General features: G+C 36.3%; 1 protein-coding gene across 2 annotated transcripts in view; it reads right to left on the minus strand.

Annotated features, from left to right (window-relative positions):
- The window catches only part of STK3 (serine/threonine kinase 3), a 324,692-nt gene that overhangs the window by 256,020 nt on the left and 46,986 nt on the right, over nucleotides 1-21,686 (minus strand). For both annotated transcript variants that reach the window (XM_007457163.1, XM_007457162.1), the window contains exons 2-3: nucleotides 11,786-11,866; nucleotides 4,760-4,888 (exon numbers count right to left, since the gene is read on the minus strand). In XM_007457163.1, coding sequence (XP_007457225.1) covers nucleotides 4,760-4,888; nucleotides 11,786-11,866 — 210 coding nt within the window. The remainder of the gene's footprint in view (nucleotides 1-4,759; nucleotides 4,889-11,785; nucleotides 11,867-21,686) is intronic.

The raw sequence follows: 21,686 nt of genomic DNA on the forward strand, positions 1-21,686 counted from the left end.
AGTGTTCTAAACTTAATAGGGGTAATACAGTGTTTTCACAAAGGCAACGTGAATATTCTCCTATGAAAACTGAATTGTTTCCAATATAATTCTAAATCACAGCAATTTATTTCTTGGCCCACCCAAAAACAAATACATAGAGATGAACTGATAAAAACTGCCAAAGTTAATCACAAATCCTTCAGTATGGTGAGTTTCAATTTTATTCACTTATTTTTTTCATCAGAAACAGTGTTCAAATGGAATCTCACCCAGAAACATCAGCAAACAGAACACATGGGACAGGAGCTGCTCTGGTAGAAAGAACCCTCTGAGCAAACAAGCTAGACATGTGCTACTCCTACCACATGGACCGCCTCTCCTCTTTGCCTAGTAAATCTAAGTCATCCTTTAGAACTCAGCTTGGGTATGATCTCCCTGAGGAAGCTTTCCCTGAATCCCCAATAGTGAGGCGTTACATACGTCTTGCAACCCATACAGTTCCCCATATTTACCCCATCAGAGGTCTTATCACACTATACTGAAACAGCCTGTCCATTCATCTGTCTTGCCCATCTGACTGAAAGTCCTTCCAAAGTCTGGCTCATTCATTGTCATATCTCTTATGCGCAGCACGCAAGGGCTACCAGCAGTAGGTACTCAATATATTAGTTGAATAAATTTATTTACATAATATATATATTGAATTTATATAATATATATATAAATAAAATAAATTAGGTGAATAATTGTGTGCCCTGATGCATGCATTAACAAAACATTTCTCTTGGTTTAGATATGAGAAATTCCTTCTCTAGAGTATCAGTACTAGGAAGGTAGAAGCTGTGTCAGTTATGGTTCCCTTATATCCACATGACCTGGCACATAGTATTCAGAAGTAATGCTGACCAGCTCTTGCCTCCATCTCTAGCACTGCCTTGAGAATGAGTACTTTACTTTGAACTGTTGGAATCATTGTATAGACATTGCTTTCTTCAGCACTGGCCCTGGAGTCAGCAAACGTGGGTCCTCACAGTATCCTAGTCATTAACTAGCTATGATCTAGGACAATTCATGTAAAATCTCTAGGTCTCATTTTCTGTACCCATAAAATAGTTCTTAATTATGCTTTACCATCAGAAGTCTTTTCTCAAATAAAATTTTAGAATGAGCTCCAACATAGAAAAAAAGATAAAAGCAAGGGCTAAGTTTCTCACTCTGCTCAATTCTTCACTGTTTGAGAAAAATACCCTCAGAAGCACCTCCTTAGAGCAGAGTACATTTGAAAAACTCTAAAGTACACCTACAGTTGGGACTTCCCTGGTGGTCCAGTGGTTAACAGTCCATGCTTCCACTGCAGGGGGCACGGGCTTGGTCCCTGGTCAGGGAAGATCCCACATGCCGCAGGGTGCGGCCAAAAATTTAAAAATTAATTAAAAAATTAAAAAAAATAAAGTACACCTACAGAGGCCTAGTCTAGCACCAATATTCTATGATTTAAACATTCAACAAATACTTACTGAATGCCTACTCTGTGCCAAGCACTGGACTAGACACAGAAGATTCAACAATAAACAATGCAGATGGGTTCCCTCAAATATTTACGCCAAAATGCAGTATTGAACACATTTAGTACTCACTAAAATGAACAAAAAAAATTAAAACACCCTCTCATCTCTTTTTAGAGTGTAGAAAGCAAGACAATTTGCCAATTGCCCAAACAGCTGCATAGACTTAAGAAAATATATCAATTTCAGAAATACAAGTTTCATTTTCTCTAACCAAAATTCCACTGTTTTATGTGGGAATTTTTCGATTTGTACTGTTTTCTTCCAAATCATTTTTATGCCAGTTCTCATTAACACATCTGCATTGACACAAGTAAGCAGTAGCTAAAAATGTAATGCTTGTTCCTGCCATTTCCCAGTTTTTCACTTATCTTATCTTTTAGCACTTTTAGGATCTTTTAACCAACCAATTTTGTTTTTTGATCCTTCACTATTTCCTAAGTTCAGTATGAATATAAAAGTGAAATCTAGAAGACAGGTTCCATTTTTTTTAATCAATATTTGTTTTACCATTTCGTTCAACAAATATTTGAGAAGCACTTACTATGTACAAGGCATTCTGCTACAAAGTGGTACAAAATTTCTAGAATTTATTCACGTTTTCTACCCCTTTAATTCACTACTTTTCTTTCCCCTTAGTAGTTTCAAGTACATAACAAGAACAACGATCAGATTTCCCTAGGGTCCCCTCAACTGACAATGCTCTTTCACATACTCCTTATCCATACCATATTTATTCACATTCGCATTCGTTTAAGAAAAAGTACAGTGCTAGGCATTGTGATGTATGCTAAGAAATATGATTCCTTCTTTCAAGGAGTGAAGAAAAGATAAAGATAGTGAAGACATTTCAGAAGGAGACTCTACAAGAATTAGTGTCATCAGAGGTATCAGAAAAAGAAACAGATGAATTCTCAGTTTTGCTGTTGAAAGACTAAGTACATGATGATGCTATTAACAAAACAGGAATTTGAAAGGCTTGTCTGCAACAATTAAAAATTTGGTTTTAGAATGTTAAATGTAAAGTTGCTTCTGGATATTCCAGTTGAGTCATCCAGGCAGGAATTAGCAATACCTGTCAATACTTGAGTAGACACTATGTTGCAGGATCCAAGGGCACTTAGTAAGTCATAATCCCAAACTCAAAGAATTTAAGAGTCAGGTGACAGAGAATACAAGTAAACAGGTGCTTAAAAGAGAAACTCAGGTAAGAGAGAAGCCTGGAAGCATAAGCACTGGCCAGATCATGAAGGCCCTTGAATGCCATCCTTAGGAGACAGGATCTAGCTAAGCAATGGGGAGCCACTTAAGGGTTTTAAACAGAGAATGGCTTGATTAGGTTTGCATTTTAGAAAGGACACTCTAGCTTCAGGGAAAAAAATGGGTTGGAGTAGGCAAAAATGAAAGATAAAGTGAACACACAGGAAGCTGTTGCAGAAATCTGAGGAAGAACTGATGGGTACCAAGATGCACAAAGGTTAGGAGATGTATAATGGGTAGTATCTGAGACACTGTGCCCTTCCTAGAACACACTCAATTAAACCCTCTAAAGCACAACATTAGTACCTGAACTATTTTTAACCATTATAATAAAATAATAATAGCAACATGCAAATATTAAGCACCTGAAGAGCCCAGCACTACACTATGCTCAATCTTTCCTTATCTACATCAAACTATGGGAACCACATTCTTATCAAGTTACCAAATTAAGAGAGGTCTGGAAAAACTCTGCAATTATATATTTTGACCTGGGAGCTGAGGAATGTATTATTTCTTCTATAACCACTTGAATTTCCAGTTATATAGCCCTCATGGAAAATATGTAATATAATCTAAATATACAGTACACAATAAAGAAGAGCAAAACTGAACAGACCCAAGCAACAAAGTTCCTCTAGGACTATTCAGTCGTTGCATTAGCCAAAGAGCTTACAGTATATGTATCTTACATACTGTTGGAAAAGGAAGTTTTCCATAGATCTCTTACTAATAGGGCCCTGATTTGATTAGGGATGACAATGTGTCCAGACTCCCCTACGTTTGCCAGCTCTAAGTCACCATGCGACTCAATTCTGATGAATAAAATATAAACTAAGGGTTTCTGGGAAAGTCCTTTCGCACTTCTTCTCTTCTTCCTCCTGTCTGGAATGTAGACAAAATGTTGGAGCTGGAGCAGCTCTCTTGCAACCATGAGATAATAAGCATGAGAACAAAGACCACATGCTAAGGATGGCACAGTGTAAGAAAAAGCCTATCACAGTGTTACTTCGTTGCTGCTATATTAACCCTATCTCTAGACCTTTTATAAAGGGAGAATAATAAATCCCTCTTTGATTAAATAACTACAGGCCTAACACAGTCCTAATTTATACACTCTGCATCCCTTATAAAGGCCAGGCTACTTACTAGGGTATATAAGATACTTCATTATCAGCTCCATTTACCTATCCAAACTCATTTCATATCACTCTGTCTCTTACTTTCCACTGCAGTAATTCTAAACCTTGTCAGAACAGCACATAACAGTGAGCTGTTTTTCATCTTTCTACCTTTAATTCTCTTTACAGTCTCTCATTCCTCTATTTCCTCACCAAATTTACTCTTCCTCTGCATTCCAGACTTCCTGACTCCTGGCTGAGGTAGGTGCCCTGCCTCCTTGTTCTCAGATCTCCTCATGTACCAGTCAGTATAATGACTGTGCTGACTACAGCTATTTGCTTAAGTATCTGTCCCAACTAGATTACCAGCCCCTCAAGAAGAAAAACAATGCTTAGTTCCCTTGATATTCCTAGCTCCTGGCACAGTACCTGGCCCACTAGGGATGCTCAGTAAATGTCTGTTAAATAAATTAGAGTTACATAAGACATGACTGCTTTTAATTAGTAGAAACTATTAAATCAAAAGGACAGTTAAATGACTTTTCCTTAATATCAAAAACTAATTCTCACCCATAAATTTTCCCTGAAAATGAAAAAAGGGCTTGAGTATTTTCTTTCACCACATTTGCTGTATAATATCATTTGTGCTTTAGAGCTGAAAGTCCTAAAGACAACCCTACAAAGCTATTCTCATCTTCCTTGAAAGATTAGTCTCCCTTCCGATGGGAAGTCAGAAGAGAAAACTAAACAAATGACCAAAGAACACATTTTATTATACATTATTAACAAAACTTATCAAAATGAAGGTAAAGAAATAAAATTTCTACATACCTGTCACATTGCTGCATTATGGAAATTTCTTTGATTATTTCCTGAAGATCTGACTCAACAGGTACTTGTTTAATTGCCACAACTTGACCAGATTCCTTATGTATTGCTTTAAACACACTTCCGTAAGACCTGAAAGAAACCAAGACATTTCTTTATTTTTCCCCTTTCAAACATCATAACTATTAGAGAAAAATGGTCTATTATGAGTTTTTACATGTAGTCTTTTCTTCTTTTATTTTATTTTTCTTAAATTTTTATTGGACTATAGTTGATTTACAATGTTGTGTTAGTTTCAGGTATACAGCAAAGTGAATCAGTTATATATATACATACATACACTCTTTTTTAGATTCTTTTCCCATATAGGCCATTACAGAGTACTGAGTAGAGTTCCCCGTGCTACACAGTAGGTCCTTATTAGTTATCTATTTTATATATAGTATCCATGTAGTGTTTTCTAATTTAAAATACTACTTAATGGTGACAAATCAAAGTAAACAAATTAAAAAAGTGAATTATATCTTAGCTTTAATGTTTCAATTATAGACTTAAAATTCACTAAAATCATCAAATTAATAGAAAAAGATTTGCTGATTTTCTTATGAATGAAAGAAATAGACTTACGGTTTGTCAACTCAAACAAATGCAGCATTAAGAAGATACATAAGTAGAAGTTACAAGAATGAAATACAGAATAAAAACAGCCAAAGTCCCATGTTAGAAGAAAAGGCTGATCTCATCTTCAACAAAATCATCCCCAAAATATCAAAGCACAATGTCTGTTCAGACTGCTTAAGAGCAACTGAAATCTTCAGCTGGGGACCACACAACACCAAAGTTAGAGAAGCAGGAAATCTGGTCCCCTCCAAGTCACAGATCCAAGGTCTCTCAAATGCTCCTTTCACTATCTTCTCCTCAAGAGCAAGACCACACACACACAGAGAAATAAAATGAGTAACAGGATCTAATGGCCACTTGCTCAAAAACTGTCTCTGCTACAACTCTTGAAACATTGCCAATAAATATTTATGTGTCTTAAAAAGCAAGAACAATGAGAGAGGGAAGCCATTTGTATTTTGAGATGAATTAGAAGACAAGGTAAAAACTGCTATCACTTACTAAATTCTTATTGTAAGTCAGGTACTATGCTTGATGTTTTACAAGCATTATCAAATTCAACCCTCTCAATTGTGAGGTAAAATACTATTACAGCCATTTTAAAAGATGAGGAAATAGAGACTCAGATACCAGTGACCAGCAAGGCCAGAATTCAAACATATTCTGACTCCAAAGATCATGTTTTCCTTACTACATTATTTCTACAGAAGAGAAAGAAGAGCAAGCCGTTAGAGACATGGAATGTTTCCTAATATTAGGAAGCTATGCAGAATCATTTCAAATAAACAATCTTTTAAAATAAGTGAAAAAGTGAAAAATGAGTGACAAAGCAGTTACTTTAACAAAATGAACTGCATTCTATCCTCTGTTTCTTTGGGCTTTCTGAGGTCATTTAATTTAGTTTGATACCCAAAGTCACCTTTGGGTGTGTGTGTGTGTGTGTGTGTGTGTGTGTGCGTGCGCGCGTGTGTGTATAGTCCTAATTTACACACACACATACACACACACACACACACACACACACAGGTAAACCCCACTTTTCAAAAGTTCACCTTATGCCCCTTCGCTTTTACAAAACACCCGGATTAGTACCTGTTTCGCTATAACCAGAAGAAATTCGAAGAAGATTTACCCTTTTACAAAAAAAGGTGAAAAACAAAAACAGCATTCAACATTTGTTTTTGCAGGAGCCATCATAGAGGGGGAAAGTACCATGAGCAGCAAGAGTGGCACCGCCAAGCTCATTCCCTGGAAACTACACTCAGCATCTCAGCATCACGCTGCCTGAGCTTTGAACTGTGCCTGTGAGCATCTGTGCTTTATCTCAATTTATTCTGTGTATCCATCAGCAAGATGTGTCATGAGGTAACTGCTTGTTTGCTTTACAACATTTCAACTTACGAAAGGTTTCATAGGAACACTCTACTTTCAGAGAGCAGGGGAAATCTGCATCTCCCCTTAGAAGCCATCTGTGTGTGTGTGTGTGTATGTATGTGTGTGTATATACGTGTGTGTATACATATATTTTTTTTCCCTCAAAAGCTAATCTAGAATTCAGTGCTAGATTATCTATTGTCAGTTAAGCAACGCCATCAGTCCCTTCTAAGGTCTTCTTGTCACTACAAAGGAAGAAAACTGGGAACCACATTTCCCAATTTCCCTTCCCTGAATGGATCCCAGTTAAGAGTTTGACAATGCATGAAATCTAAATGGCAAAAAGTTGAGGAGAAACTATCATTCTCCAAATTTAGCTGTAGCAGATGCATTAGCAGATATAAGATACACAGTGGCTTCTTGCCGAGCTTTTTGATAATCAAGATGCTGCTGCTGCTGCAGACTAAGATAGTTGGTGGGAGCTTCTCAAAGATTCTTAAGGATTCCAGCAGATCCCAAGTGAGCTTTCTAAGAAACACCACTTGAGTACTCCAGGCTGAGATCTTCAGCACTGGCTTCTCTGACCTTCAGTGACAAAGTCCATAACCTTTGCATCCCTGGCCCTTCCGCAAGTCATTTGAGCCCCAAATTTCATAATAAACTCTTTAAACCCAGAGTACACAGAGCAGCCTTTCTTTTCCTAACCATGTCCTGCTACCAATAGTTTTGGGGAAGGAAATGGTTCTAACGGAAGGAATCTTAAAGATGGGAATATTGGATTCGTTTTTTCTTAGATTTCAATACAGTGATGGCTTCAAAACAAGTGACAAACAGAACATTGATAGCCTATGGTATTTAGGGGCAAAACAATTATTTAAATTATTATCCTTAGTTGCCTGGAGTCTAGGCAAAGCTTTAGAAGACCATGTATCAATTGAATGTCACAGTGAAAATAAGGGTACAAAGACTGCAGAATGGAATGGCTGCTCCTGCCTACACTGAAAAAGTCATAAAACAATTATAAAAAGCTCAGGGCTTAAATTGCCAGCCCAAGACTGAGAGACCCAGAAAACTTCTGAATGCTCCAAAAGAAAGTCGTAATTCTTATATGCCCAGGACTAAGACTTCTGAAACCCAAACTCAAAGTCTAATCTTGCTGGAAGCTGAATTACACTGCAAACTGAATTCACAACATCACCAGGAGTACTATGCTAAAGTTAGGTTTTTAATTGTAAAGAAAGGTACCCAGAGAATTGGTATTGGGATATTAACGTAGATTGTTATTAATCTGAATACCTGAAACCTCAACCCCTACCAAGTCTCCCTTGTCAGCAAAAGCAACCCTATCCCCTAGTCTGAGAAAATTAACTTCATGATGCCTGAAGACTCTATTAGACCTTACTTGAGGGAATTGCCTTTCAGGGAAATGCAGATCCTTTCCCAGACTACATCACCACCACCTCTCATTGTTCCAGACCTATAATTACACTCAAATTCCCACAGACACCAGAGGAATGAATATAAAATCTGACCCAAGAGTACCTACTAGTCACACCAAAAGAGGTGTATGATTTTGTCAGTTTTTATTAGCAGAACCCTAAAGAATATGTGTGGGAAGGAATTCTAAGATTTCCAGGGAGAAAGGAATTTACTTCTAACAAACAGTTGAGAGTGTCCGTAACAGTCTGCTCAGCTAGTTAACTAAAACCCAGACTCAACAATGGCCCACATTAAGTGAGATGCCAGGGATCCTCATTACACATCAGAGGAAGGAGATCAAAGGCTCAAGTAGATGGAATACTAGAATAGATATCTCACCATGTGACCTGCTGGCCCACCCTCTAAGTATGCTCACTGAGAGAGTCCAGAGGATACTCCCTTTACTGGTGTCACTGAAATCTGTATAGTGCAGGTCAGAGGTAACAGAGATGCCAACACTGAAATAAGTTCCCTAAATTTAATGGATGTTGGGATCCATTAAGAAGTGAAGTGGCAATGTCTTTCCATTTGAGAAAAGGTGGGCATGGTAATCATAATGGGTAGCAAAGTAAGGCTGAACTACAGTTTTCTTTTTTCATACATCTAGATTTTTTTTTTTTTTTTTTTTTTTGTTGTTTTGGGGGCTTTTCATCATCTGAACAGGTAATAGCCAAGAAGTTTAGCTGAGCCTCAGATAAAGGTCTTGCTTTACAGACTTACATGTCTATTAGAGACACAGCCTAGACATACACAAGTGGGGGACAGGGGTGGGAGAGGGGGTATGTTGGATAAAAATGGCTACCAGAAGGGTGAAATGCATTTTAGAAAAACAGTACCTAATTATGTCAGAGAGTTTCATCATTTCAGCCTCCAAATGATCCAAATAAAGAACTCACTTGCTAGGAATGGAGGAGACTGTTCACCAAAATCCATTCTCGCCTTCTTATGTGGCTGCCCTGCCACAGACTATGATTTTTTTTTTTTTTTTTTTTTTGTGGTATGCGGGCCTCTCACTGTTGTGGCCTCTCCCGCTGCGGAGCACAGGCTCTAGATGTGCAGGCTCAGTGGCCATGGCTCACGGGCCCAGCCGCTCCGTGGCATGTGGGATCCTAACGGACCGGGGCACAAACCCGCATCCCCTGCATTGGCAGGCAGACTCCCAACCACTGCGCCACCAGGGAAGCCCCATACATCTAGATTTTGATTAAAGTTATGCTGGCTTCATAAAAATAACTGCAATTCTTTGTCCCTGAATGACTGGATAAACCTTAGCTGGTACTTTTTTTTTTTTTTTTTAGTAAAATGAACATAGCATAAAATTCACCATTTGAAACATTTTAAAGTGTACAATTCAACGGCATTTATTGCATTCACAATGTTGTGTAATCCTTAACAGCTCTATCTAGTTCCAAATCATTTGGAATCTGCTTTCTGTCTCTATGGATATGTCCATTCTGGATACCTCATATAAATGGAATCATATGTGACTTTTTGTATCTGGCGTTTTTCACTGAATGTATGATTCAAGGTTCAACCATACTGAGGTATGTATCAGTACTTCATTCTTTTTAATAGCTATATAATATTCCATTGTACAGATATATCACATTTTGTTTATCCATTCATCAAGTGATGGACATCCCCACATTTGGCTATTGTGAATACTGCTGCTATGAGCTGGTATCTTTTTTTTTTTCTTTAAAACATCTTTATTGGACTGTAATTGCTTTACAATGATGTGTTAGTTTCCGCTATATAACAAAGTGAATCAGCTATATGTGTACACATATCATGAGCGGGGATCTTTTTAATTAATAGATATTTAACTGCCTTTCCATCTTTTCTATGGTAATTGATATATCTAAGTTTAAACTTCTTTGGGAGCCAATTCACACAATTCATATTTTGTTATGGAATCACCTACTTCTAGATTTTCAAATGAGTTATCATAGAGCAGCATTTAGTAGTCTTTTAATTCTTCAAATCGTTTCTTTATCATTGCTTGTATCTTCTTCCTTATTCCAAATCTTCAATTATTTTTGCTCTTTTTTCTTTAGTCAAAGTCAGAACTAGGTTTAACTATTTTAATGACCTGTTCAAAGAAGTATCTTTTATATACATATATTATTTCTAAGTTTTTTACTTTCTATTTCATCAATTTCAGCTTTTTAGTTCATGAATTCTCTATTTCTAGTTTCTTCTGGTACATTTTATTATTTTTCTCAGTTCTTTAAATAAGCACTAAGTTATTTTATTTATTTATTTACTTCCTTCCTTCCTTCCTCCCTTACTTTTTGGTCTTTCTTCTTTAGTAGTAAAGAAATTTAAAACTAAATATGGTCACCTAATTACAGCTTTGCTGGATTCCATAAATATTAGTATGATTTGTTCTCTATTTCATTGTTTTCTAGATAATTTGCAATTTCCTCTTCATAGGTTACCTCAGATTATCTTTCTTAATTTCCAATAAGTGTGGGTTTTATCATATTGTAATTATTTAGTTCTAATTTTAGTAGACTATAATTAGAAATGTAACCTGAAAAATCCCTTTTTTTAAAATTTGTTGGGGTTTTTTGGTTAGTTTTTTTTAATCAGTGGTCCATGAATATACCAAAAAATGGGGGTAGAAGGGAGGCAAGAATAGTTATATCAATGTAAGTATAAATACATACCATATATATGGTGTGTGTGTGTGTATATATATATATATATACACACATATATGCAACCAAGTTTGTTGATTATAATACTTAACCCCTTTATGTCCTTTCTCTTTTTTCCTTATTCTGTCCAATTCAGAAAAAGATATATTAAGATCTCTCACATGAATATATTTTTATTAGATTCCCCTAATGTTTCTAATAGCTTTCCTTCAGAAATTTAACTGTCATGGCGACTGACATATATGTTTCATTATAAGCTGTCTTTTATATCATTACCTAATATCCCTCTTTATTATTCATTTGAATATTAACCTCTCTTTACTCACTTAAGATCTTTTAACTTTAATTTACCTGATATAAATATTGCCACTCCTGCTTTCTTTTTTGTTTTTTGGTGTCATTAGTTCTTATCTGATATCTCTAATAGGAAATACCACTACATATCTACCCTTTGTATTACACGGGCATCTTATAAACAGCATATAGCTAGGTTTTGCATTTTAATTAACCCTAATAATTTGTCTATGAGAGAACTGACATTTAGTGAAAAATGTATTTCACTTTATTCCTTCCAACTTACATTTAGCTTACTACTTTATATTTTTGTTTTCTCTATTTCTTTTTCCCTATTCTTGCTAATCTAAGCTGTTTTAATTGTGTTTTGTGCCTTTTATTATCCTGGAAGTTCTCCTGTACTTTCAGCTTTTCACTATGGAGTATGATGTTAGCTTGGGCTTGTCATATACGGCCCTTCACTATGTTCAGGTACATTCCCTCTATACTCTTACTACTCAATTCAATCAAATACACTCTAGTGAAAGACTAATCTTACACGGTATTTTATAGCTGTTCTGTCATTATCTAAATGCTACTTTCATGTTTTTGTACTTACCCTTCTCCCAGTTTCTCTAGTACATCAAAAACTTCTTCAGGCTGCTTAGTCAAACTGTCTTCACTCAGCTTTTTTAGCTTACTGATGAGAGAAGGAACAGAAAAAATATTTTCCTTAACATCTTTCATAAATTTTTAAATTTTATTTTTAAGAGGCAATATACTCAAATGGTTCAAAAATCAATCAATATAAAAAAGTATACAGTATATAGTCTCCTTCCAACCCCTGTTCTTAATCTTCCCAGAAACATCTCAAAGAATAAGCACTTTTATTTGCTTCTTGTGAAACCTTTATACAAATATGAATATACATTTTTATTTCTCCCCCTTTTTAACACACAATATAGCATTTTAGACACAATGTTTTTTATCCACACTGTTATATACTTTGATGTTTTTACTTGACAACATAAAATCCATGTTGGAGATCTCTACAACATAAATACATAGAAAGCATCCTCATTCTTTTCTTTTTTACATCTGCATCCTATTCTGCTGCAAAGATGTAGTATCTCTTACTCTCCGATCCTTTACTTATGGATATCTAGGTTCCCTTTTGCTAATATAAACAACACTGCAATAAATAAGCTTATACATAAATCATCTCACATATGTGCTAGCATATCTTTAACATAAATTCCCAGGAGCGAAACTGTGAAGTCAACGGAACATATAAACACACACAAATATAGAAGTATATATATTGATAAATAAGCACATATACTGTAAGTATAACCATATGTCATAATATAAATTTAATAACATAAGATCACTAATATAATAACTATATAGTAATTATTTAAATTTTTGATTGATTATATTATGGTATGTTTTATCTACTATAATTGTATGTGATATTAATATATATGTATATTAATAGATATTAACAAACTGCCCACCAGGGGGCTTATACGAATTTAATCTCCTACCAGTAATATATGAGAGAGCATCTTTTCCCACAATTCCACCTACATAGTATTGAACCAAATATTTCAGCCAATACATTAGGTGAAAACTTGTAACTCAGAGAAGATTTATTTTGCATTTCTCTTACTATGAGTGAAGTTGAGCATCTTTTAATATAATATAAAACAAATCATCTATTCATGTTCTTTGCTCATTTTTCTCCTGGGCTTTTGGTCCTTTTCTTATCTGTATACAAGGGAAACTGGCTTTCGTTTAGGTTGTACATATTTTCACTTGTATTGACTTCACCTATGAGTTTTTAGTTTTATGGTCTACTTGACTATTTGCCATAGAGAAATGTCTTTTAATTTTGTTTTTGCTTTTTTTAAAGTTATCCATAGTATGGCATGTGCAGAAATATCTAGAAGCAAGAAATGAGAGGCATTATACATGGTATGTCTGAAAGACCAAAAATAATTTGCTATGAATAAAGTACCATGTATAAAGGACCAAAAATAATTCAGAAAGAATAAAGTAAAAGTGGCCAGGATGTATTAAAAAGGGTCAGGTTAAAAAGAGTCTTGTAAACCATGTTAGGAGCTCTATTTTCAAAAGATCACTTCCCCTGTAATCCAGAGGAAGGACACGCAGTAAGCAACAGTAGAGAAGGGAAACCAGTAGGGGATTATTCAAAGTATGTATGCAGAGAATATAGTAGTGGCAGTAAGAATGGAGAGAGGATAAGCTAGTCAAGATATTAAAGAGGCACAGGGCCTCCCTGGTGGCACAGTGGTTGGGCGTCCGCCTGCCAATGCAGGGGACGCAGGTTCATGCCCCGGTCCGGGAGGATCCCACGTGCCGCGGAGCGGCTGGGCCCGCGCGTCTGGAGCCTGTGTTCCGTAACGGGAGAGGCCACAGGAGTGAGAGGCCCGCGTACCGCAAAGAGGTAAAAAATAATAATAATAAAAAAATAAAGAGGCACAGTCAACAGAAAGTGGTTTTGATTAAATATGGGGTGATGCGAGAAAGAGAGGAGTTGAGCATGTCTCTTAATAAGCCTTTGGCTTAAGCTAATGACTAGATGGCAATGTTATTTACTAAGCTAAAGAACACCAGAAAAAAGTTTGGAGGGGAATAAGATGGGTTTAACTCCTCTCATCCAAATGCAGATTTCCAGCAACCAACTGTATATATGAATACCAGCAGAGATCTGAGTCGGCAATGTCATTTTTGGTGTCACCAGCACACAGATAAGCCTGAAGACATGAGAAGGGATAAAATCATCAGGAAAATGTCTAAGAAGATGTAAGGGTCAAGAAGAGATCCCAGGAAAACATCAATATTTAGGAAATGAGGTCATGAAGGACAAGAAAGTCGTACTTGACCATTTTCAAATGCTACTGAAAGTTCAAACAACTTAAAGATTTAAAAGTGTCCATTACAGGATTTCCACTTCTGACGGCAAGGAAGTAAGAGGATCCAGAATTATCTGGCTGCTGTAAACAACTAAAACACTCAGAAAAATATAGGAAGCAATTATTTTCAGACATGAGATATCAGACATTTCAGGACGGAGATCCATGAGAAAAGGGAAAGGAATAAGATAAGCCCTACTATCACCCAAGCTTTAGATCTAAAGGTTATGTCCAAAATGTAGCACAGGGAGAAGGGAACCCAACAGAGCCCAGCAATTTTGCTGAGTTGAAGAAACAAAGATGGGAGTTTGGAGAGGCAAGGCAAATAAAATGTGCATTACAGAATACCTGTGAGAAAAGAGCTATACAGAGAAACAGGTCCATCAATCTACCTAGGAGCTCCCTTGACTATTTAGCTGAATGCCAACCTGTACATGCTTACAAAAACACTCTACAAAACCCAACAAAATCAATTTCCTAAGAGAAAAAAACAACCAGGGAGTTTTAAAAAGAACAACTCCCAAAGGTCACACAAGGCTGAGAATCTTTCCCACCATCAACAGTTAAATGAACTCGTAGAATACAAAGGACATTCAGTAGACATCCCAGAACAGTCTTGTTTTAGAAAAGAGACTGCATTACCAAAACATAAACGTACTTTACTTTAGACTCTCCCAAAAGGAGCTTAAAAACAGGCTTCAAAAGCACTGAGCCAATCTACAAGGTAACAACTGCCTACCAGAATAAGTCTATATAGGCATACCTCATTTTATCGTGCTTTGAAAATACTAAGTTTTTTACAAAAGGAAGGTTTGTGGCAACGCTGCACAGAGCAACACTATTGGTGCCATTTTTCCAACAGCATTTGCTCACTTTGTGTCTCTGTGTCACATTTTGGTAATTCTCACAATATTTCAAACTTTTTCATTATTATTATATTTTTATGGTAATCTGTAATCAATGATCTTTGATGTTACCATTGTAATGTGCTTTGGGGTGCCATGAACCACGCCCATATAAGACAATGAACTTAATAAATGTTTTCTGTTCTGACTGCTCCACCAATTGGCCATTCCCCATTTCTCTCCCTTTCCTCAGGCTTCCCTATTCCCTGAGACAAAACAATACTGAAATTAGGCCAATGAATAACGGTACAACATTAAGTGTTCAGGTGAAAAAAGAGTCACATATCTCTCACTTTAAATCAAAAGCTAGAATTGGTTAAGCTTAGTGAAGAAGGCATGTCGAAAGCTGAGAAAGGCCATAAGCCAGGCCTCCTGTGCCCAACAGTTACCCTTGTGAATGCTAAGGAAAAGTTCTTGAAGAAAAGTAAAGGTGCTACTCCAGTGAACACACAAATGATAAGAAAGCAAAACAGCCTTACTGCTGATAGAAAGTTTTAGTGGTCTCAATAGATCAAACCAGCCACAACATTACCCTAAACCAAAGCTTAATCCAGATGAAAGCCCTAATTCTCTTCAATGCTATAAAGACAGAAAAAGGTAAGGAAGTGGCAAAAGAAAAGCCTGAAGCTAGCAGAGGGTTGTTCATGGATTTTAAGGAACGAAACCATCTCTATAACGTGAAAGTGAAAGGTGAAGCAGAAAGTGCTCAGGTAGAAGCTGCAGCAAGTTATACAGAAGATTCAGCTAAGATAGTTAATGAAGGTGCCTACACTAAACAACAGATTTTCAGCGTAGATGAAACAACCTTATATTGGAAGAATATACCATCTACAACTTTCATAGCTAAAGAGGAAAAGTCAATGTCTGGCTTCACAGGACAAGGGCTAATGCAGCTGGTGACTCTAAGTTGAAGCCAATGCTCACTTACCAATCTGAAAATCCTAGGGTCCTTAAGACTTATGCTACATCCACTCTGCCGGTGCTCTATAAGTGGAATAACAAAGCCTGGATGACAATACATCTGTTTACAACATGGTTTACTGAATATTTTAAGCCCACTGTTGAGAACTGCTGCTCAGAAAAAAAGATTCCTTTCAAAACATTATGGCTCATTGACAATGCACTTGGTAACCCAAGAGCTCTTATGAAGACGTACAAAGAGAGTAACGTTTTCACGCCTGCTAACACAACGTCCGTTCTGCAGCCCACAAATAAAGGAGCAATTTCAACTTTCATTCAAGTCTTATTATTTTTAAATTGTTATTTCATAAGGCTACAGCTGCCATAGACAGTGACTCCTCTGATGGCTCTGGGCAAAGTAAACTGAAAACCTTCTGGAAAGGATTTACCAATCACAAGAACATTCATGATTCAAGGGAAAAGGTCAAAATACCAACATCAATAAGGGTTTGGAAGAAGCTGAAGCCAATTCTCATGGATGACTTTGAGGGGTTCAAGACTTCAGTGGAGGAAAATACTGCAGACGTGGTAGAAACAGCAAGAGAACTAGAATTAAAAGTCATACATGAAGATGTGACTGAATTGCTGTAATCTCATGATAAAACGTTAGCGGATGAGGAGTTGCTCCTCATGGATGAGCAAAGAAAGTAGTTTCTTGAGATAGAATCTACTCCTGATGACGATGCTATCAAGGCTGTGAAAATGACAACAAAGGATGTTAAATATGACATAAACTTAGTTGATGAAACAGCAGGGTTTAAAAGGACTGACTCCAACTTTGAAAGAGGTTATACTGTGGACAAAATGCTATCAAGCAGCACTGCAAGCTACAGAGAAATCGTTCGGGAAAGAAAGAGTAACCAAAGTGGCAAACTTCACTGTTGTCTTATTTTAAGAAATTGCAACAGCAATGTCAACTTTCAGCAACCATCACCCTCATTAGTCAGCAGACATCAACACTGGGGCAAGACCTTCCAGGAGCAAAACAGATTACATCTAGCTGGAGGCTCAGATGATGGTTAGCATTTTTTAGCAATAAAGTATTTTTCAATTAAGGTATATTACATTGTACTTTAGACAATACTACCGCCCACTTAATAGACAACAGCATAGCTTAAACACAACGTTTTTGTGCACTGGAAAACCAAAAAACTCATGTGATTCACTTTGTTGCAATATTTGCTTTATTGCAGTTGTCTGGAACTGGACCTGCATTATCTCTGAAGTATGCCTGCAACTCCTTAAACAAACAAAACTCAGCATCAACAATGTAAAAATTTATAATGCCAAGAATTCAATCAAAAGAAGAACTAAAAACCCACAGACTGTGGGAAAAACCACATTCACAGAAAGATAGACGAGATGAAAACGCACAAGGTGATGTACCAGATAATGGAACAAGATAAACCCCAGAAAAACAACTAAATGAAGTGGAGATAGGAAACCTTCAAAAAAACAATTCAGAATAATGATAATGAAGATGATCCAGGACCTTGGAAAAAGAATGAAGGAAAAGATTGAGAAGATGCAAGAAATGTTTAACAAAGAACAAGAAGAATTAAGGAACACATAGAAGAATTAAAGAACAAACAGACAGAGAAGAACAATACAATAACTGAAATGAAAAATACACTAGAAGAAATCAAAAGCAGAATAACTGAGGCAAAAGAATGGATAAGTGACCTGGAAGACAGAATGGTGGAACTCACTGCCATGGAACAGAATAAAGAAAAAACAAAGGAAAGAAATCAAAACAGCCTAAGAGACAGCTGGGGCAAAATTAAACGCAACAACATTCACATTATAGGGTTCCCAGAAGGAGAAGAGAGAGAGAAAGGACCTGACAAAATATTTGAAGAGATTATAGTCGAAAACTTCCCTAACATGGGAAAGAAAATAGCCGACCAAGTGCAGGAAGCTCGGAGAAATGCCAGGCAGGATAAACCCAAGGAGAAACATGCCGAGACACATATTAAAAACACTGACAAAAATTAAAAACAAAGAAAAATTATTGAAAGCAACAAGGGAAAAATGACAAATAGCATACAAGGGAACTCCCATAAGGGTAACAGCTGATTTCTCAGCAGAAGCTCTACAAACCAAAGGAAGTGGCATGAGATATTTAAAGTGATGAAAGAGAAAAACCTACAACCAAGATTACCCTACCCAGCAAGGATCTCATTCAGATTCAATGGAGAAATCAAAAGCTTTACAGACAAGCAAAAGCTAGGAGAACTCAGCACCGCCAAACCAGCTCTACAAAAAATGCTAAAGGAACTTCTCTAAGTGGGAAACACAAGAGAAGAAAAGAACCTATAAAAACAAACCCATAACAATTAAGAAAATGGTAATAGGAACATACATATCAATAATTACCTTAAATGTGAATGGATTAAATGCTCCAACCAAAAGACAAAGGTTTGCTGAATGGATACAAAAACAAGACCCATAAATATGCTGTCTACAAGAGACCCACTTCACACCTAGGGACACATACAGACTGAAAGTGACGGGAAGGAAAAAGATATTCCATGCAAATGGAAATCAAAAGAAAGCTGAAGAAGCAATACTCATATCAGATAAAATAGACTTTAAAATAAAGAATGTTACAGAAGACAAGGAAGGACAGTACATAACGATCAAGGGATCCATCCAAGAGTAAGATATAACAATTATAAATATATATGCACCAACATAGGAGCACCTCAATACATAAGCCAACTGCTAACAGTTATAAAAGTGGAAATTGACAGTAACACAATAATACTGGGGGACTGTAACACCTCACTTAAACCAATGGACAGATAATCCAAACAAAAAATTAATAAGGAAACACAAGCTTTAAATGACACAATACACTACATAGACTTAACTGTTATTTATAGGACATTCCATCCAAAAACAGCAGATTACACTTTCTTCTCAAGTGCACATGGAACATTCTCCAAGACAGAGCACATCTTGGGTCAAAAATAAAGCCTCAGTAAATGTAAGAAAACCAAAATCCTATCAAGCATCGTTTCTGACCACAACACTATGAGACTAGAAATAAATTACAGGGAAAAAAACGTAAAAAATACAAACATATGGAGGCTAAACAATACGTTACTAAATAATCAAGAGATCACCTGAAGAAATCAAAGAAGAAATCAAAAAATACCTAGAGACAAATGACAACGAAAACATGATAATCCAAAACCTATGGGATGTAGCAAAAGCAGTTCTAAGAGGGAAGTGTATAGCAATACAAGACTACATCAAGAAACAAGAAAATTCTCAAATAAATAAACTAACCTTACACCTAAAGCAACTAGAGAAAGAAAAACAAAAAAAACCCAAAGTTAGTAGAAGTAAAGAAATCATAATGATCAGAGCATTGTAATGATACAAACAAAGAAAACAATAGCAAAGATCAATAACACTAAAAGCTGGTTCTTTGAGAAGATAAACAAAATTGATAAACCATTAGCCAGACTCATCAAGAAAAAGAGGGAGAGGACTCAAATCAACAAAATGAGAAAAGAAAAAGGAGAAGTTACAACAGGCACCACAGAAATACAAAGCATCCTAAGAGACTACTACAAGCAACTCTATGCCAATAAAATGCACAACCTGGAAGAAATGGACAAATTCTTAGAAAAGTATATCTTTCCAAGACTGAACCAGCAAGAAAAAGAAAATATGAACAGACCAATCACAAGTAATGAAATTGAAACTGTGATTAAAAATCTTCCAAAAAACAAAAGCAAGGACCAGATGGCTTCACAGGTGAATACTATCAAACATTTAGAGAAGAGCCAACACCCATCCTTCTCAAAATCTTCCAAAAAATTGCAGAGGAAGGAACACTAGCAAACTCATTCTATGAGGCCACCATCACCCTGATACCAAAACCAGACAAAAATACTACAAAAAAAGAAAATTACCAACAAATATCACTAATGAACATACATGCAAAAATCCCCAACAAAATACTAGCAAACAGAAACCAACAACACATAAAAAGGATCATACACCATGATTAAGTGGGATTTATCCCACGGATGCAAGGATTCTTCAATATATGCAAATCCATGTGATACACCATATTAACAAACTGAAGAAGAAAAACCATATCATCATCTCAATAGATGCAGAAAAAGCTTGCGACAAAATTCAACACCCATTTATGCTAAAAGTTCTCCAGAAAGTGGGCAGAGAGGGAACCTACCTCAACATAATGAAGGCCATATAAGACAAACCCACAGCAAACATCAGTCTCAACTGTGAAAAACAAAGCATTTCCTCTAACATCAGGAAAGAGACAAGGATGTCCACTCTCACCACTATTACTGAACATAGTTTTGGAAGTCCTAGCCATGGCAATCAGAAAAGAAAAAGAAATAAAAGGAATACAAACTGGAAAAGAAGAAGTAAAACTGTCACTGTCTGCAGATGACATAATACACAGAGAATCCTAAATATGCTACCAGAAAACTGCTAGAGTTAATCAATGAATTTGGGAAAGTTGCAGGATACAAAATTAATGCACAGAAATCTCTTGCATTCCTATACACTAATGATGAAAACTCTGAAAGAATAATTGAGGAAACACTCCCACTTATCACTGCAACAAAAAGAATAAAATACCTAGGAATACACCTACCTAGGGAGACAAAAGACCTGTATGCAGAAAACTGTAGACACTGATAAAAGAAATTAAAGATGAATCAAACAGATGAAGAAATATACCAAGTTCTTGGATTGGAAGAAACAATATTGTGAAAATGACTATGACTATACTACCCAAAGCAATCTACACATTCAATGCAATCCCTATCAAATTACCAGTGGCATTTTTTACAGAACTAGAACAAAAAATCTTAAAAAGTGTATGAAGACACAGAAGACCCCAAATAGCCAAAGCAGTCTTGATGGAAAAAAATGGAGCAGAAGGAATCACTCCCTGACTTCAGACTATACTACAAAGCTACAGTAATCAAGACAGCATGGTACTGGCATAAAAACAGAAATATAGATCAATGGAACTGGATAGAAAGCTCAGAGATAAACCCACGCACCTATGGTCAACTAATCTATGGCAAAGGAGGCAAGCATACACAATGGAGAAAAGACAGTCTCTTCAATAAGTGGTACTGGGAAAACTGGACAGCTACATGTAAAAAATGAAATTAGAACACTCCCTAACACCATACACAAAAATAAACTCAAAATGGATTAGAGACCTAAATGTTAGACCAGACACTATAAAACTCTTAGAGGAAAACAGGAAGAACACCCTTTGACATAAATCACAGAAAGATCTTTTTTGATCCACCTTCTAGAGTAATGGAAATCAAAACAAAAATAAACAAATGGGACCTAATGAAACTTAAAAGCTTTTGCACAGCAAAGGAAACTACAAACAAGACAAAAAGACAACCCTGAGATGGGAGAAAATATGTGCAAATGAATCAACAAAGCATTAATCTCCAAAATATATAAACAACTCATGCAGCTCAATACTGAAAAAACAAACAACCCAATCCAAAAATGGGCAGAAGACCTAAATAGATATTTCTCCAAAGAAGACATACAGATGGCCAAGAAGCACATGAAAAGCTGCTCAACATTACTAATTATTAGAGAAATGCAAATCAAAACTACAATGGTGGGGGGCTTCCCTGGTGGCGCAGTGGTTGAGAGTCCGCCTGCCAATGCAGGGGACACGGGTTCG

The sequence above is a fragment of the Lipotes vexillifer genome, unplaced genomic scaffold (assembly GCF_000442215.2).
Source record: "Lipotes vexillifer unplaced genomic scaffold, Lipotes_vexillifer_v1.1 scaffold376, whole genome shotgun sequence".
Classification (NCBI taxonomy): Eukaryota; Metazoa; Chordata; class Mammalia; order Artiodactyla; family Lipotidae; genus Lipotes; species Lipotes vexillifer.